The 27,865-nt window shown below is 34.8% G+C and overlaps 1 protein-coding gene across 1 annotated transcript; it reads left to right on the top strand.

Annotated features, from left to right (window-relative positions):
- The first annotated feature begins 208 nt into the window (after positions 1-208).
- LOC121978248 (MACPF domain-containing protein At4g24290-like) lies at positions 209-27,865 on the top strand. Its single transcript, XM_042530618.1, has 6 exons — positions 209-1,074; positions 14,386-14,624; positions 15,008-15,209; positions 27,365-27,433; positions 27,527-27,713; positions 27,843-27,865. Exons 1-6 carry the CDS (start codon positions 820-822, stop codon positions 27,863-27,865), a joined length of 975 nt encoding a protein of 324 aa, XP_042386552.1. The 5' UTR covers positions 209-819.

Raw genomic sequence — 27,865 nt, forward strand, 5'->3', positions numbered from 1 at the left:
TATTTTAAAATTTTTGTTGGTCAAAATTGGACGGGTCGAATTCAATCATTAAAAATATTTTAAAATTTTTGTTGGTCAAAATTGGACGGGTCGAATTCAATCATTAAAAATATTTTAAAATTTTTGTTGGTCAAAATTGATACAACGATCCGGGGTGATTTCCGTGACTTAAAAATATTGACCGTCCCAACCTTCGAGAATAGTTGGTTCAAAGTTCATCCCGGAGTAGCGTTCGCATCGGTCTCCCTCACAGACGTCACGTTAAAGCGAACACCCGATTGAACACCTCCACGTTCTTTGACCGATGGCGACCTAAAAATTTGTCTACGAGGTCAAAATTTTTGGTGTGAAATAGGAAGGAATTCGTCGGTGCGCTCGACTTGTCGGAAGCAGCGCTACGCAAGACCCACCCACCGGAAAACCACGTACTTGACGCAGTGTTGAGGAGGTGCCATCGAGCGAAAAGTTTGCTGCTTGTCGACCGGGGGTTTTCAGGGATCGGAGCTTAATATCAGAGAGATCCGTGGGGAGAAATTCAGGTAACCTTCGGGTTTCGGCCAAGTGACTAATTTGGGGGGCAGTGATTAACTTGAGCTGCGGCCGCACATACACGGAGAAATCTCGTTTTTTTAGCGATCTCATTGGTAGCTTGAAATAGATATGAATTTGGTGTTCCGTGTAGGATTGGCACCTCATTTGTGAATTGGGGAGTTCTGCAAGGAGTATTGGTTTGAAGAAACTGAACTGCGACGAAATAGACGATTGGGGAGTTCGCATTCAGCAAAGACATTGACTTGAGCTTGTTTGTTATGATATAGAATGACACCTAAGAGTTTATTGTTGCGAGTTGATGAGGCGATTAAGGCTATTGGATTAGGATATGACATAACGTCAGATATTCGTTTGAAGCACTGCAAGGACTCATCAAATTTAAGTTTGATTGAGCTTGACGATACTGAGATTCACGATGTCGTTCTTCCTGGTGGCTTGACTATTTCAGGTGTTCCTAAATCCATAAAATGTGACAAAGGAGAGAGGATACGATTCAAGTCAGACGTTCTGTCATTTCAACAGGTATGCTTCTGTTGAGTTTATCTTTTGGGTAAATCATTCTATCCAGTGTCCAGATCGTAAGCTTAAACTCGTTTATGCTAATTTAGAGTTGAAGATCTCTGGTTAGTTGGTTGATGCGCTTTGAGCTTACAAAGTTTTACTATTTTACCTGAGATTTTAACTTTGCAACTAGTTCATCCTTCTACTATTAGCATTAGCTATTCAACAACTATATCCTTCCCAAAAAAGTATATACTGTTTTCATGTAGCTGTTGTTTTTTATTTTTTATCTAATGCTGATTTGGAAGCCTGATTTGCTGATTCTAAGTGCTTGTTTACTGGGTGGTTTCTATTGGCAGGGAGAGGAGAGCTCCTACTTCAAGGAGTTCTCTCTTGTTTACCCCACTCAATACAGAATAAAAATTCTTTTTCATGGAGTGATATTTTCTTGAAATTATGTCCACCCAGAATCGTGCACAAGACACTAAAGTAGTGGAAAAAGGACAAAATACCATGTTCACCCTTCATATCTAGTACCGGATTCCCAGTGCGGTGAGACTGTGGTTCATCATCAACTTGTAGGCGCCTTACAAACACTATTAAGGTGGAGAAAAGGATGCGCAACCAATGTGTACCAAATGATGAAGTCACACTAAGTGGAGAGGGGTGAGCAGGTCATTGGCTAGGAACGTTGGGTTGTCAACATGCACATTAAATGATGCAGCTGTAGTAGATAGAGGTGAAGTGAGCTGCCAATGTCAAGCAACATTGGGAGCAAGTTGGGTCTTTGACATTACGCAAAGCTATGAGAAAGGTAGGCTGCAAGGGTAACCTCAGGTAGTGTCGACGTTGGCCTGAGCTGGGAGAGAAGCAGGCTACTAAAGTAACCTCGGGGGTCATTGATGTTAAGCAGAGTTGACATTAGGGTGATTGTGAATTCGACGAGGGTAACCTTGCCCCTCCTATTTCCTCTCCTCCTTGTCCGCAAAGGCAAGGTAAACATGTTGAATGGATTCCTTCCCTTTCTCTTCTTTTTCCCTCTCCTCTCCACCATGTGGGGTAAACAAAGTCTAAGAGTTTGCATTCCAAGTGTGATTCCCAAATAAGTTTTAAGTATCGATCATATAAATGAACAAATTAAGAGAAAGAAGTTGATTTAACCTACAACAAAATAGAGGAAAATAGGTTTGCTGAAAAGGTAATTGGCATTTTTGGAATTTACTTTTATTAGAAATAAATAATATGATGTATTCTCTTATGAATTAGCTACTAGTATCATAAAAATGATAGTAAGAATAATTTGTTTTTATTCTATCCTTGAATAATCAATTCAGCCTAGTAGCTATATATATGTTCGTTTTTGTGATGATATAATATAATACAATAATTTTCCTTCTCAACTTGGTATTACAATATCTCCTTAGCGGAGGCTATGAGTTTGATATAATGGCATTACTTCTCTTCTCTTAACCCCATAAAAGGTATAACATTCTCTCCTAGTCTCCTCTGACTCAATCATTTTGTCATGCTACCTATTTTTTCTCGCTTCTATCTATCTTACCCAAATCTTATAAGTAAGATGGATAGCTATGAAATTCATGTTGGTGTTTCTAAATATATTGATTTGGAATATTAATGAAAATCATTGTTTGAAATCTTGTAGCATTCTAGGCGGCATGATTGAAATATATTATTATAATAAATTATTGAAACTCAAAACTATTTGACACACATCGTCTTTTGTATTACTGTGTCAATCATATCAATGAGTATTTTGTTATGTCAACATTTGTCACCCCTTGCCATTGTACTACACAATTCAAGATTAGATGAATTAAGATAATATTTTTTTTTAGCTTGTTCATAAAAGAAAACGTCAAAACTATACTTTCTAGATGGAACTCAAAGTGTGAACTTAAGTATATGTATTTGCCTTATCATCTTTCTCCTTTTATGCCAAGCGACATGATCAAAATATATTATTATGATAAATTATCGAAACTCAATACATATTTGGCACACATTGTCTTTTGTGCCGATGTGTCAATCGTATCAATGAGTATTGTGTTATGTCAACATTTGTCACCCCTTGCCATCATAGATTAGATGAATTAAGATAATATGTTTTTTTTGTAGCTTGTTCATAAAAGATAACGTTAAAACTATACTATTCTAGATGGGACTCAAAGTGTGAACTTAAGTATGTATTTGCCTTATCATCTTTGTCCTTTTTTCTTACATCTCTAACTCGTGACTAAGACCATATATTGGAACATTTAACTCGTGACTAAGACCATATATTGGAACATCGACACCAAAACAATATCGCTTTAGTCAAGGACCAAAACTTTGACATGATTCAAGTTTTAAACCTTGATAAAGATATAACAACGATAATAATAATAATCAAACCTTATTCTACAAAGTGGGGTCCGTTATATAGAGATCCTCCTACGCCAATGAGTTCTATCTCCTACGATATCATCATTTATATTTAAATAAATTTTATCCTTTTGTTAACCAATTTTTTATCTTCCTCGTTTAATGTGCAGATTTATCATAGTTTTACATATGTCCTTATCATCTTAAATGCGTCTCTTAGAATTTTCCCTCAACAGGCACAACTCTAGCTTTCTCTTGAATATTCTCACTTTGTATTTTGTTCATCCTCATATACTCACACAACCACTTTAACATCCTTATCTCTGTGACTCTCATCTTCTACCCATGTGTTAGAGTAATAGCCTAACATTCAGCTCGTCTAATGGTTATTTTGTCGATATTCCCTTTAAGTTTTAGAGGTACCTTATGATAAAAAAGAACATCTAATGTTTTTTTCCATTTCAACTATCTTGTTTGTATTCTATATTAGACATCTCTCTCCCTTTTGTAAAAACGATTCTTAGATATGTCCAATGAGTTTATCCATAATTAATGTAAAAAGATAAATAATTAGAGTTGATCCTTGATGTAGAAACATTTAGGTTAATCTTCCTTGAGTGTTCACTCTTATCATTATATTCTCATACATAACATTAATTATTTGAATATATGTTACGCTAACACTTTTCTTTTCTAGAATTCGTTACATAATTTCTCTTAAGATTTTGTCATAACATTTTTATAGGTTGTCTAATACCATATGTAAGTCTGGCTTCTTTTCCTGCTACGTTTCAATTAGTTGTTGATGAAGATATCATTTATAAATAATAAATGTGTGATCCAAATGGAGAGGAGCTTCTAGAAGTCTTGTGTAATCCTTATGTGCTTCATAGGCTAATTGTTTTTGAATTGTGATGCGGTCTGCTATATTATGAACAATAGTATTGAGCTATTAAGATCAAAATATTTAAATGGTTAATGAGAATGCTTAGTGGTGTGCGAAGTTATTAAAAAAGATGCAAGGAGAAAAATATTAATCTTAAAGAGCAAGTAGGTGTATCTCTAATATATAATAAAATGGAACAAAGAATATTTTGTGTAGTGAAATTGTAAGAAGTAGAGGGGAACCCCAAAAATTAGTTAATGAAACAAAAATTGATTTGATCCATTAAGTATTATGATATGCCCTTGCATAAAACTTAATGGAGGATAAGATTTATGTTTTTGTTTCACAGATAATTGAGGAGCACATGACTTGAGGGTGATGATCATGATCAAAATTAATATAAATTATTTGAAAAATATAAATAGCATATATATCATAAAATATATCTAGACAATCTTATTTTTTTCTATGAAAAATTGTCATAATTGATTTTTTTCTTTAAAAAAATTTGCACAAAGAATATAATAGTAGGAGGTTTTGAACTTGGGACCAATTGGTTAAATGATGATAACCTTAACCACTGCACTAAAACAATATATTGATATCTATGTTTAAAATAGGAATGTAAAAATAAAAAACCAGTTTTACTAGTTCCAATCTTTTTCCATTTTTCTTGGTTTTTTTTCCTAATGTTCAGGTTTGTGGGTTGAATCATATGGAATTGACATTTGGTTCAATTGGGTGAATTGATTGATTGATTTTGTCCACTTTTTAGAAACAATAAATGGAGCAAACCATTTTGGGCAGATGATATGCTTTATGTCATCATGTATGTCTGTTGATGATTTAATGTATTGACTCCTTGCTATATTGAATATAGGCAATCATTGCTAACCATGCAGACTTTGTAAGTTTCGTGTTGATTTTTTTTTTTTCACATCTTTCAAACTTTCTTCATGGTATTTCTTTTTCTCGCATCTTGTGCTTGAGTGTGTTCAACTTCATAAAACTAGTCTGTTGCTCCATTTTTTATTCCCTCCTTTGCGCTTGTAAACAATTTGTATACGGACTTCTTTCACTCCCTCTCTATACTTTCTCCATTGGGAACTTACTTGATTTCAAGTTGGACCCTTTGTGGTTGAGTGATGCAATGCCAAGAAATCCTATTTACTGAAGTATTCCTATAGAAGAAAATCAATGTTCAGTCTCAAATAGTTGAGTAACAAATTGTTATTATTGTTCTATCCTCAATTATTGTTTCCTGTTCAAGAAACCCTTTAAACTATCTATTATATTGACACTTGTTATGTGACTTCGTTTTCCTCGTATCCTCTTGTGGATCATGGTTCATTTACTTAATCAAGGTGAAAATGAACCATAAAGCCAACCATGTGTGAATTTGATGTTGGGCTTTGATACTATATGAAGTATGATATGAATGATACAAATATAATGTCTTTGAGTACCTGTCATACCATGTGGTTGGTGCACTAGGTGGATTGAGACTCTTAGGATTTGGCACCTGTGTTGCTCTGTTAGTTCAGGCTCTACATCTGGTTGTGCATGGTATATATGTGATTCGTACAAATGGAGCACATCGTGCATGTTAACCTTTGTTGGTGTGGGCCATTCCATCAAAGAAAAGGGCCCAATCTCATATTTGATGGTTTGTGTGGCAACAACTTTGCTTCGTAGACAAGTTTCCTAGCCATTGCAAAGACTTAGCAAGAATGGTTAGGAGCAGTAAAGGGATGCAATTCACTATGCTGGGGCAGATTGTCCCCTTCTCGTGGAAACTTGAGAAAGAAAGAGTTTTGCTATTGGTCTACCCTTTCTTACTTTGAATCAATTCTCATTTTGAATGAGGCGAATCAAGAATGAAATGCAGAAATATGGGAAGGGGGAGTGGTTTTTATTTAATTTACAGTAAGGGATGCTTACCCTACTTAAGTACCCTTAGGCATTTGTAGCACCTAGAAGCTTGAAGATGAGCTCCAAGGGACACTCTCATTATCCATACCTTCTTTGCACCTAAAACAGTTAGGAAAACATATAGATTTATTCATATGGCGCTTAACAATATGCATGGTAAAAGTGGGACAAAAATGTGTGCAAAATCATTCTGAAAAAAAAGCATTCAGTATTTGCAATGCAACACCAAATTGAATACTCAAATCTCATAGAACGTCAAAATAAAATTGATAAAGCAAACAAGGACAACTATCTCACGTAGAGAAAGATGATCTCACATCGAGAATTAAAGGGAAATTTATTAATTGAAAAAGTGTTCTAATAGATGAGATCATAACCTCTTTTATAAATTGACAATAATACTCATGCTTCATAAGAATAATGACTCAGTGTATTCTAATAAAATCCTAATTAATTTTTGATAAAAATAAAAAGAGCATCCCTAATTATTCATATCTATAAAAGACCATCCCAAATGTTTTGTCAACCTCGACCCACTCAAGACTTCAATGGGCACTTGCATACTTGACACATTATTAGTATAATATAGGTCTAACTTTAAATCTTTGCCAACCTTATCAAATCACTATTGCACCAACAAAATCTTGTTTTTTTTTTGATGTTTAGTCATCCATTCAAAGTCAAGACAAAAACTTAAAGTACAAATATTCAAACTTCTTAAGTAGAAGAATTTAAAGTGAAAAAATTAGAAGATGCCAAAAAAAAACTCTTTAACTTTGGACTCCTTAAATCTTTCCTCCTTTGTCACACATATATATATAATTCTTAACTCCCCCTAAGGAAAAATTCCTACAAAATACAAATTTTTGAAAATTAATAAGAAAAACTATGAAATTCTTGGCATTCGATTGATTAGGAGTTGACTTGCTCCAATATCACTCGAATGGGACCGGCAACTAAAAAAATCCCTGTAGCCAACTTAGAAAATTCATTAAAAAATATCTGTAAGTTAAAAATTTCTAAAATTGTGAATACATTTGTTTAGTCATTCTCTATTAGAGAACTTTATTTTAGTAACAATATACTTTAGTTTGCATAATTGATATTTTTGTCAAAATGAAACATAAAAATAAACAAACAAAATGTATTTATCATTTTAGATGGCATGCATTTATAATTAACACCATGCAAAAACTAAACTCAATATACATCAAATTAATGCACTATCAGTATCCATGTTTAATATGTCAATATCCATGTAAGCATTATCCACTACATAAAATATGAGTCAAGGTCACAAAGTCAAAATATACACTACTTTAGGGCACCCCTAATTTAATCTTGTGATGGGGGTTGCTATCCTAAGTTCCACCTCTTCATCATATTGTAGATCTCATCCAGTTTCAACTAGACACTCTAAAGATCTAGTCTTTCCTCAGATATGTGTCCGTCAGTCAAACATAATGAGTTGTGGTTGTCGTGCTATCTGGTCTGCCTCCTCTTCCTCCTCCTTGCGGTTAGTCATCTCCCTGGCTTCCATATGACCTCCCTATCTCTGGTTGTCATCCTTGCCAAAGAGACTTGGGGAACTCCAATCTGATTAGTGATTATAATGTGGAGATAGAGGTTGTAGGATGTTCTAGGTAATGCCTATATACCACAAGATGAAGTGATATAGTGATGATATGCCCATAAGGCATATATACGTTTCCCTTAATGAAACTTGAATAATAGATGACGGACCTAAAAGGTGTAATGTAATATCTAGGTCCATCCCGTGCTCTAAAGCATAAATCATTAAGAGGTGAGACAACCTCTCTTTGGCTAGAACTTTAGCAGTGAGAGTTATAGAATGCGTTATTTGATGCAGAAAGTTTAGAAGAAAAGACATAAGTGCCAGGGGGCTTATGACCATGGAAATAATGGTTGTATAAAGAGTTGAAAGTGTTATCATCAAAGGGCTCAGAGAACGACTCATCAATATCAGGAAAACAGATAAATGAGCAATCAAATTCCTTGCATTCCATGAATTCTAAAGTCTATGCATCTTTCTATCAGCTCGGTTGCATGTTGTAGAAATATTTGCACAAATAGATTGATAGTCTCGAGTATTGTAGACTATCTTTTGCAACTGATATCATACAACGATATCAATGATATGATGACAAAATTTGATAAAGAGTACGATGTTCAAGTATTGAGTACTGATTAATTTAAAGACCTTATCTTGAAATCTCTTTCAAGGATCCTTGGAAGGGAATCTTGAGTTTGTGTCTTGTATTAGTTATATGAGATGAACCTTCGCGACTCTTCCAACTTGACACATGAAAGAATGCAAGCACAAAACCAAGAAAATTAGGATTAGTGTTCAGTTGAGAAGAAAAATAATTGATTTTTTTTTTTGAGTTAGATTGTGCATTATCTAGGCTATATATGATTCATATTTGAGTTTAGGCTCCGATAAGAAATCGAGTGTGGGAAGGTTGGTTTAGGGTTTTGAGCTCGAGAGATTGGAGAATATGGTAGAGGGGCCAACTTCGAAACCTAGGTTGTTTAATGCGCAACTCATAATTTTTTGAGCGACACTTGTTTTAATTATTGTGCAGTCGACTAATAAGGTCCAATCAAGTGATTACTTTAAGTAGTTGACCTTTAAAGGATAAAAGGATTAATTCGAGAATCAGTCAACTAAACTAATGTTTCAATTGGTTGACTGATTGATTTTATTTTGTTTATTGTTAGTGAACAAAAGCTTAGGCCAATAGATTTTTTTTAATGCTTGTATCTTCCATCTGTTTTAAAAGACTTAAATAGGTTTGATCATCATAGAAATATGCGACCATGAATAAATATTAATATAAATCCATCCACTTAATATGCCGTCAATTAGGATAGAATTATCCTATCTTAATGACACACCCAAAATACTCTTTAAGAGTAAGATAAAACATCTTTTGAAACCCAATACTGGTTGGGTCCAATTGGATTTATTAAATATACTTTGGGTATCCATTTGCTATATGTTTCTTATTTTTTGTTAGAGTTCTAGAAATAATAGAAGTGTGAGCATTTTTTACTGTTTCATATCTAGTCCAGTCTTATTATAATTTAGCCTTTGACTATTTATGATCATACTAAGAAATTTTTACCTTTTTCTAAAGATATTAATTCTTTTAGTTGAGATATACGGTCTTCATTTTTAGTTTAAGTTCCTTGAATCCTAGATTTATGTGATGAACAATTCATTGCTTTTATTATTTTTCTATGCTATGTATTTCTATTTTTAGATCTAAGCAATGAGTTAAAAACGGCTTACATAAAGCAATGACGGCCGGAGATGGAGATGACAAAGGGAATCCCCTTTCGTCTCTTCTCTTCGGTAGATGGAGATGGTCTCCGAAGATGGAGATGGATCGGAGGGTGGAACGGAATGAAGGAGATGATAGAGGGAATCCCCTTTCGTCTCTCCTCTTGAGGTGTGCAGTGGAGAGGATGGGGAAGAAGCTTGCCCTAGATCTGGAATTGGTTGCTCCTCCAAGTGAATTTTTTCCCTTTTATTCGAGCCGCGTCACGCCAGGGCCGTGCTAGGAAGCATGACCAGATTGTGCTTCACCCTGGGGGAAGGCTCTAATCGAGTTTCGGGGAGCAAAAGAGTGGGACACGACAGACTAATGTGCTCCGAGCTCCTCTTTTGACCCAGTTGGCACTCTCTTTTGATTCCCTACAAAACAAAGTTCAAAATTTAAGAAATAATGCCCTAAATGTAGAGAAATTGAAATGAAGCTCTAAATTAACCCTTGCACGTAAAATACAATATGGATCAACATTTAAGCATACATGAGGATTAAAACGTCAAGTAGAAGAGCTAAAATAATGTGTCAAAGTGGTTGTTATCAATTCTCCATCAGTATTCTCCAACAATGCTAGTTGGCCTTTCCATGTAGGTAAGTTTTTCTTGTCTTTAGATGATTTTGATGATGAGGAATCATCCCACGCGGCCTTGAGTGTTTTTTTTTCTTTCCTTTCTCCTCTTGGTGGTTGAGTTTTGGGTTTTCGCTTTTGTAGTGTCCCTTCCTATTACACTCAAAACACATATGAGCCTTCTCGCTTGATGAGCTGCCTTCTTTGGATCTTTAAACATTATTTTTAACATCCCTCTTGCTCATGTATTTGCTCTTTTGCATCACCTTTCTTGCAAAATGAGCCATCTCGCTTGATGAGTCTTCACCACCGTCATGTTCGGTGGATGAATCTGACTTTTGCTCATTCTTTTTACCTTTAATCAAAATAATAGCTTTCTTTTGGGCTTCCTCAACGTTAGCCTATTCATGTAATTTCATTTCATAGACAAATCTATCTAATTTAATGATTGATAGATCCTTCGATATATGCATCTACCATTGCTGATTCATAAGGTAGTTCTAGGAAAATATTTTAGTGCATAGCTGATGAGATCCTTGTTCTTAATGTGTTCATCCATTGTGTGTAGCCCATTGACTATCTTTTTGAATCATTCATGCATGTGACTGACCCCTTAATCAACGAAACAAGGTAGATTCGTGGATATGGATTGCTCAGGCCAATCAAACCTATATAATAAATTGTAATTAGTCCAAATTAATCAATTATTTCTCGATATCACCATGCAACCTTTCACTAATTTCTTACCCTTAATTGGCTAATACTGTGGTGAACAACAACACTTGCTGCAATGAACAATAACAATAACACAACACATTGTGTGTGATGAACAACAACAGTATTTGTTGCTATGCGTACATCAGAAGGAGATAGAGGAGGGGAAGAAAAGAATCGAGAAAGAAAAAAATAGCTGGATGGAGGTGCAACGATGATAAAGAAAAAAATAGCATCACAAATGCAGTGGTTGCAAGAAGTAGGAAGAGAGTAAGGAAAAGGAAAATGACCCACTTAGAGGTGGATGGAAGAAGCCAACACCTGTCGGTGGTTGTTTACGGGAAAAAGAGGAAGAAGAAGAGTTGTTGTATTGGTTAGAAGGAGAGGAAAAAAAAAGCTGTTGGTGCTAGACTTGTGCTAGAAGAAGAAGGGGAGAAGGAGAAGAACAAAGAGAGAGATGAGAGAGGAGATTGGAGAAAAATATTGGCAAGTGGAATAAGTGCTTGAGGAGAAAATCATGAGAGGAAAGAGGAGAGAAACTAATTTCTTAAAAATTTTCTATTTCGTTTTAAATTGACTAAATCAGTTTATTCCATTTAAAATTTAGTCTGGCCATAAATTGGCCAAATTAAACCCATATTGACCCCGATTTGAACCCACACAACTCTAATTTCCGTGTTTATCAGATATCAGAACCTACTTCAAATTGATTCCTGAATTCCATTTTTAATGATTTGATTTATTTTGCCAATTCAAAATTTTAGAAAAAAAATATTTGTTAATAGAGAATGCGGCATCCAAGTTAATACAAAATATTGCTTTGTGTATAAACGGGTGGGGGTGATGAATAGAAGAATAGAAAAACTGGATTAAAATATGAGCATCAAACTTGGGATGAAAAGAACATAGTGAGTATAGTCGTGAAAGAAGATGTGATTAATGCAGCAGAGAGATAAATATGAGCACAACAAAAATAGTAAAGATAAAAATTGTAAAGAATAAGTACACAATTATTTTAGGTGGTTCAACAATCCCATGCACTCCTACTCCACGGTGTATATACCTTTCACAAATTCACTCATTTTATCCTTCACATAAATCTTATAGTGGTGGAGGAACCTTTACAAAAAGCCATTTACAATAAAAAATAAACAGTAGAAAAAGAGTGAGAATGTTAAGCGCAAAATTGAACAAAAATGAATAAAATAATGAACAACAAAATTTAAAAGTGAAGGCAACAACATTCTTCCACTTTTCTCTTAAGTTAGTGTTTTCTAATAGCAACAATATTTTTTTAGGATTAAAATTTAAAAATCTTTGCTAAATTGCAAAATATTAAAGCAAATCTTATTTTAGGGAGTTGCATGAAATAATTGCCTTGTTGATTGGGTATCGTGGTTATGAGAGGCGGTGTGATTGAGTCCCTAAGGAGGTGCCAACAATGAGGGGCTGGAGTATTCTAATGCTTTTAAAGTAAGAAGACAATGATAGAGGTGGAGGACCAAGCTTCTGCTATGATGATGGTAGTAGTGGTGGAGGGTGAGGTGAGTTTGTTGGGAGGATGGATGGAGGAGATTGTAGTTACCATGACTGTTGTGGGTGCCATAACAAGCATGCAAGAACTCAATCCTACCCTACAAATGGTAGTGACTAGTGAGATGGATGAGGTGGAGCGTTAAGCAGAAAAACCAACATAGGTGTGACAATATGTTGGAGGAGCAACAAGCATTGCGACAGGTGGCTATGGATCTACTTCATTTTTAAAATTTTTTATTAATAGATAATTTACTTTTCCTTTATCAGTTGCTGATTTCTTTGAGTTGAATATCTTTTTTGACAAATCTCTCTCTCTCTCTCTCTCTCTCTCTCTGTGTTTAATGGATGGAATCCGTTGCTAAAATTAATTAACTAAAAATTCAAGGAGTAATCTTTTTCATGCAGATGAGATTGGCTTGTGATGTTGACTAGGTGACCTTTTGTCGATGTCAATTCAAGAAGCGTCTTTGAAAGGTTGGTTTGATTCAGTTGATTTAGGTGCTCATATCTAGTTCATTGAATGGTGAAGGGGTCAATGCTGTATGGAGATGAGAAGAGGGTGTAGAAACCCTATCAAAGGAGAGTAGTTGGAGTTGTGGATGAGAAGAGGGTCAACGATATACATAGTGAACAAAGAAGTAACTAATAGCGAAACTGAACCACAAACCATTAGAATTTGATATCAATCGGTGCAATACCAAATTAACTCACGAAGACATTGGGACAAAATTGATAAAACAATCAAGGATAACTATCTCATATAGAGAATAAAAGGAAAAACTTATTAACTAAAAAACTATTTTAATCTCATTCTTCATAAAATAATGACTTAGTTTATTGGAAAGAAAATTTTGATTGTCTTTTTTTTCTATAAGGTTAAACAACTTTTATACTCTTAACTATTTTTGTAGAAAAATAACAAATAATAACTTTAAATAGAATTTGGATATTCAGATTGAAACAAATTATATATGTAACTCGCATACTATTAAGTTGAAAGAAATTTTGACTAAGAACATGAAACTAGTCTCATTTTCTTTTTCAATTATTAAATTTTAGCTGCTTAAAACCTGTAATTTCATAGTGATAAAATTCTTAAAAGGGGGAACCTAGTGCATGAAGCTCCTGCTAATGTGGGGTTCCGGACTACATTGGGTCAATTGTACACAGTTGGCATTACAAGAGGTTGTTTTCATGACTCGAACCCATGACTACAAATTGACACGACAACAACTTTGCCTTTGCGCCAAGACTTCCCTTCACAATGATAAAATTCTCAAACAACTAAAAGTACCACATCAAGAAAATCAAATATAAGTTGATTAGCAACAATTATTAATTGAAAATTTTACATTGCCTTCCAATTCTCGTCTGTTTGCAACTTGATAAAAATCAGTTTTGATATCTTTTTGAGGCCTAGGACTTATGGAAAGCTGGCCAAGCTTGCAGAAATCACAAGTTGATAGATTATACACAATTTGATAGGGTAAACACGAAAATCAAATCATAAAAAAGTGAATATTACAATTTTTGAAGGAAATAATTGACAATATGTGATTTTTATGAGAGAAATAGTATGGTTGCTTGAATAATGGAGATTATGTCTGCGAGAATGTATAAAATAAATTCATGCTGCGATGTTGGTCTACATGTTTCATACTTTATGTTTATACGAGTTGACACCAATCCAATACCTTTTTAGATTATTACTGAAATCAAGATGTGGAACCTTGATCTTACTGAGGATATTGTTTATATGAGTTGTCACCATTTCAGTACCATTTGGGATTAGTACCAAAACCAAGATGTGGAGCCTTGATCTAAGGATATTTTTGTACATCTTTACTGTTTGTATCCAGTTTTCATATGAAACACATTCTGGTTGTGTTAGCTGAAGATGCATTTTGATTAACTTTAGCCTTCTTTGGTTATCTCTTACTTTTCTGTTGAATTTTCTGCAGATGTCTGAGCAATTCAACCAGGAACTATCATTATCTGGTAAAATACCATCTGGTCTCTTCAACAATATGTTTGACTTTACTGGTTGTTGGCAGAAAGATGCAGCAAATACAAAAACATTGGCATTTGATGGATGGTTTATTACCCTATATGCTTTTGCATTATCAAAATCTCAGATTGTACTTCTTGATCATGTTAAGCATGAAGTTCCATCAACATGGGACCCTGCTGCTTTGGCAAGGTTAGACGTGTTCAGTTGCATATAAATATCCAAAGGAAAAAAATCTTTATTTTTCTTTTAGATACAATTTTCAGGCACATGTTCTTTTGACACAAATCTAACTACTTATTGTTCTATTAGATCACCCTCCAGTAGTTATGCACTTAAAATTAACTTATCAACATCCCTTCATGAGTATTGTTAGTTTTTGTTTTGAAATAACTCATTCACCTGGACACAACTTAGAATTTTCTCCTGGGTCATAGTTCCAATTTCAAGGCAAGTATTGATTTTAATATTTCAATCCACTGAGTTGCTAATATCAAATGAAAATAGCAGAAAGCTTAAACTTGATTTCCATTATCTTTCTTAGGAGATATGACATCCTTTTTCTTTTCTTGAAGGTTTATTGAAAGATTTGGCACTCATATTGTAATTGGTGTTAAGATGGGAGGAAAGGATGTAATCTATATTCGACAACAACATTCATCCAACCTTCAACATTTTGAAGTTCAAAAGATGTTGAAAGATTTGGCAGATATGAGATTTCAAGAGACTTCAAGAGAATATGACATGTCTTCTAAAGAAACCTATGGGAAAGTTAAGGTGTTCATCTCACTTCTTGATATACTCTTTTTATGTTCTAATTATTGAAAACACATAACTAAGGTTGGTCAACTATTTTAACTTAAGTACCATCCTTTGATAATTCAAGGAAATCCTTTATAGAGCAATATGTAATAATGAAAAACATGCATTTCAGTAGCTTCATGAACTTTTAGAATTAAGAATTGCACTAGAACATCTGCTTATTCATAGCTTTTCTACTATCTAGTCTCTAGGTCCCTGATCTTACATTGACTGTAAATTTGTAACTAGAATTGGAAATAATTATATAAAGTATACATCCTTTTAAACAAAATCTTAATAGAATACCAAATTCTTCCTCTTAGATTGTTATCAAAATTAGTGTACTAAGATTCAACCATAATAAATTTAACCTTTAAAGAGATATGAGCATAAATGAAATACTTAACAAAATTAAACAAAATACAATTGACCTTGGAGGCATGCATCATAATGTTGCACTAGCTACGAAGAGTCTCTAAAGAAGAGTCTCTAAAAGTATAGCCGATTTCTTCTCCATTTTGCATGATTGTAAATGAAGCTTCATTTGATCAACACACTTGTTTGTCCAAAGAAATAAATCACAAAATTTTGGGAAGCATATGAGAGAGAGGAAGGATTTTTTTTCTTTTTTTTTTTAAAACAATCAAAATTTCCTTTCCACCATGATATCAAATGAAGATAATAGCATGGAGATAAATAGGACCAAAAGTTAACGTTGGTGATTCATCAAATTGGATGTTAACTTCTCAATCTTAACTTCAATTAAGGCTTTGAATTATTCAATGACGTGGATAATTCATGAATATGATTTCATCCAACGTTAAATCATATTTCTATATTTATATTTAATTTTAATTAAAATATTGGTAACAGTCTAAGATGGAGATCAAGTCCTATCAAGTCCTTGGATGCTATAAAGTATTGTTGTTCCGATTATAGCCACCAGACATGGTAGATGTTTCTGAGTTTAGCTAGTTTGTTGCCCCAACAAAAGCAGATAAATGTCAGCTTGTTTGTTGTAAGTGAATCACTGATCTCAACAAAAGAGAATTAAGAAAAATAAGAAAACATTTGGCTATAAGGATCATGATTAGTCTTTGTTTGTCACGCCCCGGGGAAGTCCCTGTCCGAAGAAATTTCGGCAGCACCTCCCCTGTACAGGTGACAATCTGAAACATTTCTACAAACACAATATACATCAGCCATAAGCGCCTGGAACATACACACAACCACGCAGTTTATATGCAGCCTACTCGGCTGATACCACAAAAATATAACCACGCAGTTATATGTAAATCTAACAGCCTACTCGGCTGTACCAAAACCAATCACAGCGGAAATCCAATAGACAACACATACAACTATAAACGAAGACTGCTAGCCGGCTAGGCTTACACCACACAACAACACAACACTCCGGAAACAAAACCGGAACACAAAGCCAAATACACACATATCATATACCAAGATAAAACTAAACAAAAATACGGAGACTAGTCTTCTAAGGTGACGTGGGGACCGGCAGGTAGGATACTCCAAGCGACTCCATAAACAACCTGGTACCTAAAAAAAATAATATCCACGGGGGTGAGTTCAACAACTCAGCGGGTAACAACTGATATGCATAATAAAGAAAATAACAACCAGCACTAATCATGCGTACAGTCTCCTGATACAAGAAGGGTAAATGCAACTGAAATAGGCAGGAGAAAAATTAACCGGGACGATAAGTACAGAGTGTCGTCGCCGATCGAAGTGTCATAAATCTTATATGCATGTCAATCATATGCATCCGTATAAATGCATCAGTAAATGCGTGAAACACACAATAAATGCATCGTCGTATGATGCAAATGTCATGGTCACCCTGACGCCCTAGTCGACCATCTCACATCTGATGGTGAGACCGAGTGGATAAGGCTGATAATTGTACACTCTGCCATCACTTGAGTGACCGAGTGGACGGGATCTTGTCGGAGTACACTTATCCTCCTACCCCAAATCGTAAATGGGAGCTCGATGCTCGTCTCTCGGTACACGATGGCGAGGGAGGAATCTCTGCACGGCTACGTCACACTACCCGTGGCGGACCAGCGGAGCAAACAGAGTCCAATCACGGCTACCACTTGCTACACTAAACCGGCTAAACAGAGCAGCGCCGCTACCAGCCGAGTCACCGGACCAAGCGGAGCTAAACAACATAAGCGCCACACATGCGATATACCACTAACCCATGGTGGTGGTGTGTATGAATACGTATGGCGGCGATGTGCTCGACAATAATGGAGCAGACTATCGCACAGCATGCAATCATGCGAGATGATGCATGACACTAAACATTGCAATATCCTGAATAGCATAGCAATATCCATATATAAATATAAAGTGTGTACCATAGGACAATGAATCAAATCAAAGGTATACAAATCAGATAAGGTACCAAAAACCCTAGGTCCTGAACATAATATATAACATGAATGTGTCACTACCCCTATAAGCATGTATAATCAGATAAGTACTAACATGATGTGCATAACAAATAAACAAACAAGCATATAACAGATCGGGTAGTGATCAACCGAAGCAAATAAGAAACACAATCATTGCTATTTGTTAAAAACATTACTATGCATATCAAATGACATTAAAGTCAAAGTACCCGCCTCCAATAAAGGGATCGTATCCGGTCCAAATTCGACGTCAAGATGCTCGTCTCGCGTCAAAGTCCTGTGTCATCAATATATATACTTTTATTTAGCTAACATTCAAAGGAATGGCTAAATAAAATCCTTAAGGCTAAATTAGGGTAAAACCCTAATCAACCTAACCATCGAGTATAATTCATCTACAACAAAAATGATCATACCTAACTAATATCAAATTCGAAACATGACTATAATTTACCATGTATCAAAACGTACCTAAATCACTCCATAACCAATGATGTATGTAACAATTCATACCTAAAACAACATGTATTAAGAGCGTGCCAACTCAATCCATACACCAAAACCCTTACCTTACTGCTGCTGGACCAAGATTAGCTACTGGATGGTATTTCTGCCGGAAGAAGTAGCTGCTGGAAAGTGGCTGCTGGACCCAAGAACAAACAACAACACAAGGTTACCCTCGCAATCAGTGATCCACTAAACCCTACACCTGCGGACCAGGTCAGAAGGGAAATCAAGAGTGCAACCAAGTGTTACAACCAACTCACCTTGTTGGCTCGACAGTAAGGAACTAGGGCAGAGGGGATTCTGGCCGAAACAGAGGAGAGAAACCTAGGGCACGCGGCTGGAGGCTAAGGCACAGGTGAAATCGGCCGCCGACGCTAGGGCACAGGCGATAGCAGCGCTAGTTCGAACCTGGTGGCCGGCGCTCGGACTCGAGCTCTATGGCAGTGGAGCAAGGTGGCACTCGGTCGGCGTCGGCTGTGGGATCTTCACGGCAAGGGGCGACGGCAGAGGCAAGGAAGTGGCGTCGGGGCTGGCTAGGGCATGAGCACAGAGAGGGGAAAATCGGCAGATGGGAGGAGGAGGAAGAGAAGTGTCGGCTTCTCTCTTGGTCACGGCTTAAGCACGCGGGAGGAGATGGAACCGCCGAGTGACGATTAGGGCACAGGAGGAGAAGAGAAGGCGCGGGGGGAGAGGGAAACGGCGACGGGAAGAGAGGAAAAGAGAAAAAGAAAATAAAAATAAAAATTTGACTTTTCCTCGCTAAAATGGGGTAGCCTAAACAGGCTTTCCCGGGACCCATTTTTATCCCCATAAACTCGTCCATACGGTCTCCGAAAAATTCCAGAAAAATTCCGAAAAATTCCCTTATCTTTATTCGTCATTTTTCGGTATTTTACATTGTTTACTGCTGTTGATGTAAAATAACTTGATCAGCTGATTGGATCTTCTGCACTAGAAATGTAGGAAGTCTTGTTTTATTGGGCTGGAAGCAAAAGAATGTGCAACTAGGGCAGTCATCCTTATGCTAACCATTGGATTGGATGGATGTTTTGGATGGCTGCTGCAGTTGTGCCACATTGGAGTACTCAAGGAATTTTTAAGTTGCAACCAAGAGCATCCAGACGACATCCAGACTAGATACTGCCACATGAAATCTTAGATTTGTCTATGGAGGGCTCTGATATAAAGTTGACGTGCTTGGAAGCATGGGATCGAGTCCATGATTTTCTAAAGGAGGATTGTTGTGCTGATTCTATGCCTACTAAACGTAGTAGATACTTTGAAGTTTGATAACTTTTCTTCATTATAATTGCACATAGATGTGAAATTGTTTGTGTTTAAGCATAGTTAGCCAAATTGGTCCCATATGGCTTGAGTTGGTTCATTATTAGTAATGGTTGATTTGATTTTGTCCATGAAAGTAAACTTCACTAAGATTGAGGAATTTTTTTTTAAAAAAAACAAGAGATTTAAAAGAAACTAACTAGAAATGTGTTAGATTATGTTAGAAAATTGAGAATAAAAATAGATGAAATCGAATCCATTGAAGTTTGGTTAAATTGAGAATGAAAATGGATGAAATCGAGCTAAAAATTGAGAAAATTAAGATGACTTTGAAAAACTTTATCGACCTAACCTTCCCTTTAATAGAACTTGCATAGGTAGGGGAGAGAGCCTTCATCACCTTAAATTGCTTAGCTTTGCAAGAAGGGACCTCCTATAAACTCAATCAACCACCATCATGATGAAAAAGGGGAAAACAGTAGTTCAAATGCATTGACGATACAAGGTACTTTCTAATCGGGATCTCCTTCGCATCGTGCTCAGCACATTCCCAGTAACTCCTTATTGGACTTTAATGATGAACGTGCACTACCTTGCAAGGAATCTCGATGTAAGTACTAAGCACTATTGATGAATTATTTTCGGAAATGGAGTTCCATGTCTCTAGGAACCCTGGGGTTAAATAGGAAGGAGCCTACAAGTCAAGGCACCTCTCACTTATTGGGAAAAGGCAAGAGAAGAAGAAGTTGTCATTCTTAAACACCAAAAAAATTCACTATGTTGGAGGATGATTATGAAGAGGCTTGCATGGCAAGAAGAAAATTTAAGAATAAAATGAATTTGAGCAAGAACTATTTACAGAAGTACTAAAGTAAGAAAAGGAAAAGAGGACAAAGGAAAAGATTTATCTGGTACTATAATTGCAAAAGGAGGGCTAATGTGAGGAACTAATGCCCCAAGATAAAGAAAGGAAAAATGGCACCACCTGAAAAACTAAGAGGAAGTTGTTGAAGGCCACTTGGGAAGAAGTGGCACCACTCGAAAGGACCAAGTAGATGCCCTTAAAGGCCATTTGGGACAATTCATCCTCTTCATCATCCGAAGAAGAAGTGGTAGTTAAGCATAGGGCAAGCTAGAATTTAATGGCAATTGACAATGGAGTGTCTTCATCCTCATTTAAAGAATAGAAGAAGAGGCCAAGTCTAGAGGAGCAAAAGGATATATCTTGGATGGCTTGGTGATTGAGGTAATTCCTCTTTTAAAATGAATTAGTAGAATTTATTAATTCTTTGAATTTTAATAAGTAGATAAATGTGAAAGTAAGAACAAGAAGTTCAAAAAGGAAATTTCTGTTGTTGATGATAGGCTTAGTTCATTAATCATGCAATGAGCGATTAAGAAATTAGAAGTAGAAAATGAAACTTTAAGGAATCAAGTTGGTACCTTGAGGTTAGTTTGGAAAAGTTTACTATATGTATAACTCCTTGAACGTGATCATAGGGAGCTAACATGTGAACTTTAGTAAAATGATTTAGGGTACAAAGCAACAAAGAGAGAAAAGGTTTATTGGTGCCTTGTTGCTAAGGGACAATCCAAGACTAAGACAATTAATAAGGAATGGGTACCAATATTTTGCGGAACCTGATTGTGCCTAACTTATATTAGGTGCCTAAGTCCCTAATCACTTATGGGAGTGTCTTATTGAATACAATGGTGGATTTCACTCAAAATCTATGTAAAATAGTTTACTTGATACATGGTGGAGTAGTATTACCTGATCACATAACAATTAGGAATACCTCTTTTTTACATCTCACACAAACTTAGGATGAACTTGATTTTTGGAAATTTCATTTTTGATAATACTATTTTGATAACCTTGGTTTACTGCTGTTTTAGACTTGGATTTCGAAACAAGGCTCTAAGAGTTGATACATAATTAAAGCTTTTGGAGCATTTTCATGTGTGTATCACAATTTAAAAATGTTTTTCATAAAAAAACTATTTTTCCATGATAGATATACATTAATAAACTTCATTGCAAAATTTCATAATTTTCAAAGGTTTATAGATTATTTTAATGAATTTTGGATTTTAGCATTGTTGTGTAATCATTGTGTTAGATAAACAATCGATTGGGGCTTAGATTTAGTTGACTTTGCTTGTGTTTAAAGTTTCGGTAATAAACATTTAGTTGAATTTGATCAAGTGTATCATTTGTATTCCATTTAGATCTGAGATTTGAGATTTGGGCTAGGAACACCACTTAACGATCAAATTATGAGTTTTTGGTCTATTAGTACAATCTTTTTTATGCATGGCAAAGGGGGAGAAGGGTGAATAGTTTAAGTTAGATTTTTTAAAAGTCATTCTCCTCTAGCGTTTTGCAAAATTCCTATCCTCTAGTGTTTGCAAAATTCCAAGCTCAAGGAGGAGTTTAGGTGTAAGAGAAACTTCAGTTAAGTCCCTAAATTTCATGCGTTTTACCTAACTTTTAACATATTATCAAACATTCAAAGGAGAGATTGTTAGCGCAATCAAGTTCTAAGTGATCGGGATCAATCATAGGTTTTAATGGTTTGTGCAAATAGTTTAAGTTAGGATCATTTTTGTATTTGATATGTGCATGAAGTTGTATAGGACTTAGATTGAGATACACATGGAAACTTGCGTGACCAAGGGAGTTAATGATACATCTATTGTTGTGAGAAATCTTGATGTCATCTAATTTACTCCCCTGCTTGTTATTACATGTGTATTTTTTATTGGATTTTTTTTGTTTATCATGTGCATCACATTAGATAGATTTATAAATTGCTACTTAAGTTGATTATTCGGGAAACAACCTCTTGTAAAAAGAAGGGTAATGCTACGTACAATGGATCATTCCCCGGGATCCCGCATGGCGGGAGCTTCGTGCCCTGGGCTACTCTTTTTACTTATGATGATTATTCAAGTCGTGTTATCTTTGGTGTTAATATGTTGATATTAGTCTTGTATTTTAGATATCACACATGTGTTTTTTTTAATAGATGCACCTCCGGTTAGAACATCATAAATGGATAGGTCTCTTGCGAATGTAGATTATATAGCATCTTTTTAATTCCAATGAGGCTTTTTGCCGATAAGGATGATCTCTGACCATATAATAGTGTATATTGGTCTTCTCACCTTGATTGTGCATTTTGGTTTGCTGACGAGTATGATGTCTTGAATGGGTTTTCTTTTGTAGTTATTCACATGTTGAAGTGCAATCACCACTCTCTATCACACAATGAGATTGCAAGAGTTTGTGCTCATTGAATGCATCTGAACATGTTCATCGATTGGTATACATTAATGTGAAATTGTTTCTTGTAGTTAGTAGTTATTTATTTTGTAGATCATTGCATGGTATATTTATTTATTTATTTATTCCCTTATATTCATTGTATTGCTTAACCTACTTTATTTTCCCTATTCACTTGCCACTCTAAGACCACAAGCGGAAGCTAATTTTTTTTAAAAAAATTATGTCTAGGTAGATAGGATATGCCTATTCATAGGTGGTGGCTTTGAGAACACTTCCCAGCATGTTACAAAGATTTTTAGGCATTATATTTCTGCTATTTTTTATTTCCTATCTTAGCACTAATAATTCTTTTTTATATTCTAGTTGTGCATGTTATTGTTTTTCTCACAAGTTATATCTAATAATGACAATTGGATTTTCTCGTAGTTCTTTTAATGATTTGTTTAGTTTTTCAAAGTGATAGGTTTTAAAAATACTCTATTAAAAACTTCTATATTTATTTCTTTTTAGAATGGTTTGTTGACTTATTAAGTGTTGGGGAAAATTGTTGCACAACCATTGTTGTTGTCAGATCATGTCTATGGCTTAGAAGACCACTTAGGGCATGATAACATTAATAGCCATCCGAATCTTTTGCGCAAAGAGAATTTAACCCCACAACACCACACTCAAAGGGCGTGATATTTATGGTCCTAAGATATATTGGATAAATATATAAACTAAAAATGAAATGTTTATCATAAGATTCAACTCTTTAACTTGTATTAATTTCTATTAAAGTTGCCTTGTGATTGTGGTAAACAACTACTATTAAAATTGCCTTATGATAGTGTCAAATATGTAATTTCCCATTGCAATGGTTGCTCTCCCCAATGTAGTTCATATTATAATAACAGAACATAATGTAATCATATAGTAATAGATTATAATTATTTTTTATAAGTATCAACATATAAATACTGAAGCTAGAAGGCTCCATGCCTATTAGTTTCATGTAGACAAGTGTGTTTGGTACATTTTGTAACAACTTGAGCTTTCAAGATAGGTGGTTGGTTAATCAATTCTAGCATCATTAGAGCAATATGTTTAAAGTCTAAATTCGACATATCCAAATGAATAAAGTAGGCTTATACCTCTATGTCATGATGGGTATGAGGGGGTTTGTTGAGACTAAGAGATTCCAGCCTATTAGTCCCACATGAACAAGCTCGGTGATCCATTAAATAAATTGGTCCTTTCTTAACAATATAATCAATGTATTGAAGATATAATACATATATAGTAGCTATAAACAATCTAGGTTTGGGGATTAGTTATTAGTTAATCTTTAAAAGTATAAACAATATATATTGTATCATATGCATATTAACATATACTTTTTTAGTGCAAGTCATTTTTTGATATCATATATAGGCTATAGCACATATAATATTTGATAATATTAAGGTAAAATAATATATTATTTAGGAATTTATTGAATATATTTATATTGTTTTTTAAATTCAAATGCACCATCATAATTAGTCATATAGCTAAGTGAACAACTTATGACATTATTTTTAATCTCCAATAACACTATTTTTGTTTTGATATACTGAAATTTAGAATTCTTGGATTTCTTTAGATAGAAAAATACTTTGTTTCTCATTTTGTTTATTGCATTGATGTGAAAAATAGGGGAACATTATGAACTAATCATGCTCTTCTTTGCTTCATTCTTCTTGATCTTAGAGAACTTTTGAGATATTGCTTCATTCTCTTTTTCAAATAAACTATGACGACTAGGGATGGAAGTCCACTTACCATGAGGTAACCAAGATCTATAGCAACAATAGATAACTCAAGATGAGCAAGGGATGTTCAATGAAAAAGTACAACGAGCATATTGAATTACTTATCAAATCAACAACAACAAAAAATACAAGTAAAAACAAAAACCATGCTCAACACATTGAGAATCTCTAAGCAACCTTAGATACTAGTTTAAACCAAATAGACTTAGGAATCAACTTCTATTGCAAAAGTTGAGGCCAAGAAAAACGAGAAGTAAGCACAATTTGTTTTTTTTTTTTTTTGGTGTGCATCAAAGATATGTGCAAATATTAACATACAAATCAACTAGGATGGAGAAGCAACTCGAGTATCAATTTTCATTTTTTGAAAACAAACCCTGCCAGTGTTAATTCCCACATGATCACATGTATATAATAAGGATGAATATGATTTAATTAATTTCCAATAGTCTTGTTCTTTTGGAACCTGTTCACTAATTTGGTTTTATTTTAATTATCTTATTTAAATAGCTATAATGACCTAAGTAATAAATAATGTTTTTATATATTTAATTCATGCACACAAATATATGTGAATCCAGAGATAGATTTACACACCAAATATACACTAGGAAAAGACTTAAATTAAATATGATAATACCACAAAACCTAAGAATTAATTGTCCAATTACTCTAATACAACCAAGTTAAAGAATCTAACTCTCTCCACTAACAAACAATTATTAATTGTCATTCTAATTCAAGAACACATAAATATAACATGGCCAAGCTTTTACCTCAATAATGTGCCAGTCTAATTTAAAAACACTAACAAATATTAGAACAAATCTAATATAAAAATATAATATGACCAAGCTTTACCTCGAAATTTTTTCCTCAGTCAATGGAACAAAGTAGTTTCTTTGATAATATAAAATAAATGAACCATTTAAACCTAATTTTAAATTAATTTTTGCCTAATCCTAATTATTAAAATATTAATTTAACCTAATAATAAAAATTTATAGTAATCCAATTTTATAAAAATATTTTTAAATTAATATGTTTTATATTTTAAAAGTATCAAAATTGTATTGACATGATATGATGCCGAAACTATATTGTTTCGGTCAAATCAAAATTTCGATACCGCTCGAAATTTTAAACTATCCTCTCTAATTTCAAAGGGTCAATCTCAACAAATCATGAATGAAGCAATGGTACAAGAAATGAATCAGATATATGAGTTGCTAAGGAGGGTAATTTATTACCTTCCATTTTTCTTTCTTTTTTTTTGGATAGTAAAAGTTGTATATCATGTATGAAAATGTAAAAAATGAGGCTTTAGGGTTACTCATGTATGATGAAGTAGACACTATACATGGAGTTACACACTCTTGATGAAGTTTATTACCTTCCAATTTCCTTGTATGGAGAGGTAATGTTGGAAAAGGGAAACATCGATAAGAGAGAGGGGGAAAGGTTGGGAGGGAAGGGGTGGTGATAATGGCGTAAGCATGCATGTGGTTGGGTGCTGAATGCGTGTGACGCTAGAGATAAGCAATAGGGAAGAAGAGAGAGAGGGACCAGAAGGAAGGGGCATTGGAGACAAGGGGTGGCGATAGTGGCACAAACATACATGGGGTTTGGCACATGAAAGTAGTGCAGTGGCACTGTGTGAATGCAACGTCAAGTGCAGGCAACATGAAAGAAGAGAGGGAAGAAGATTTGAAGGGAATGGATTGTGGTGCTGCTAGGGTGCTTAGATAGTGGCTAGGAGGGTGAGGTGTTTGACACAGTGAATAGGGAAGGAGAGAAAATGGAGAAAGAAACAGATGGAACAGGGGAAAAGATGGATGGTGGTGACGTCGCACATAGAGAGGAGAAGAGGGGGATTAATCAGAGAGAGAAAGAGGACATATATAACCTTCAGGCTCTAAAAAAAAATATTAATCTAACCTAACGCAACTAAACCAAACTATTCCAAACTAAAAGTTTGGTTTGGCCTAAACTGGCCAAAGCAAATCCAAATTGACTCTACCTGCAGACCCTAATCACCATACCTACACGATAGGGTCCATCCGAACCCAACCCGATTTCAACTTGACTCCAAAACCTAATTTGTTGTTCGGCCCTAGTTAATTCATCTTCTAAAATTGTTTTAAAAAAATTAAGTGAAAATTTAAATGGGTCAAAATTTGATATCTAACATGAACATTTTCTATTTTTCTTAGAAGTAGGGGAATTCACCCTCAAGCAATGTAAGAACAAAATGAGGATAAAGACACGTGGATATGGCCTCTAGGACATCAGCAAAAAGAGATGTCTTTTTTGCTTTTACTTATTCTGATCCTTGGACTCTGCAACCAAATATTCCTCCTACATTGGCTTAACATTTTTGTTATTGCTTTTCTGATTCTCATCAATCTTAGTTCTCTGCCTTTTGAGTCTCTTCCTCTTTTTGTTGATATCACTTCTGCTGTTGTTTGTCTACTTTCTTTTATTTTTCATTTTAACTTCTTTTCCCCTAGGTGTTGCTTCTACACTTCCATTTTTGACCTGCCTATGCAAATACTAATGCATCACTATATCAAACATTAAACTTGTTTTTTAGACTAGTTTCTGCTCATTCATGCAAAACTATGCCCCATTGCTTCATTTTTGAAACTTGTCTTGTACAAATTATTGGATTTATGGTCTTTGCACTTAGATACCTAGATTGAGCAATATATTTTAGTATCAAGTATTGGATTTATGGGTCCCAGCTCTTTCTAGTATTATTGATTTAGCTTTGATACCCAATTATTGGATTTCTGCCTGGTGCAGTTTGAAATGAGAGAGCAACCACTTAGATTTTTAAATATCGGTCCATCAAGCGCTAACTACACAAAAGAGGTATGACAATTGTGTTAACCCTTTGTGAAATATTTCTAAAATACTTTAGTTATATTTCTTGGATCGTCTGTTAGATTTTGTTTTAAATTTTAGGACATTGTGATAATGCCAAAAAGAAGAGGTGGAAAAGATGCTTGGGATTTATCTCATATTGAGTGGTTGAACACTGTTCATTCTGAACCTGATGTTATTTCAATGTCCTTTCTGCCAATTACTTCCCTTTTGAATGGGGTTCCTGGAAGTGGTTTCCTAAACCATGCCATCAATCTGTACCTTCGATGTAAGTTTTTTTTTTCTACTGTACTATATCAGATATATTTATTTCCAAAATAAACTTATGGGTCAATGAGCCATTACTTTTGTCTGAACATGTTATAATTGTTATTCAACCCTGTTTTCTTCTTATAAGGTAATTTAGCAGCTTGTCTCTAA

The sequence above is a fragment of the Zingiber officinale genome, chromosome 4B, assembly GCF_018446385.1.
Source record: "Zingiber officinale cultivar Zhangliang chromosome 4B, Zo_v1.1, whole genome shotgun sequence".
NCBI classification, from domain to species: domain Eukaryota; kingdom Viridiplantae; phylum Streptophyta; class Magnoliopsida; order Zingiberales; family Zingiberaceae; genus Zingiber; species Zingiber officinale.

Bases quoted from the DNA above. Each gene is read 5' to 3' on its own strand.
- LOC121978248 (XM_042530618.1), top strand. From the start codon at position 820: ATGACACCTAAGAGTTTATTGTTGCGAGTTGATGAGGCGATTAAGGCT. The intron at 15,210-27,364 runs GTGTTCATCTCA...TGCCTGGTGCAG, and splicing joins AAACCTATGGGAAAGTTAAG to TTTGAAATGAGAGAGCAACC. The intron at 27,714-27,842 runs GTAAGTTTTTTT...TCTTCTTATAAG, and splicing joins CATCAATCTGTACCTTCGAT to GTAATTTAGCAGCTTGTCTC.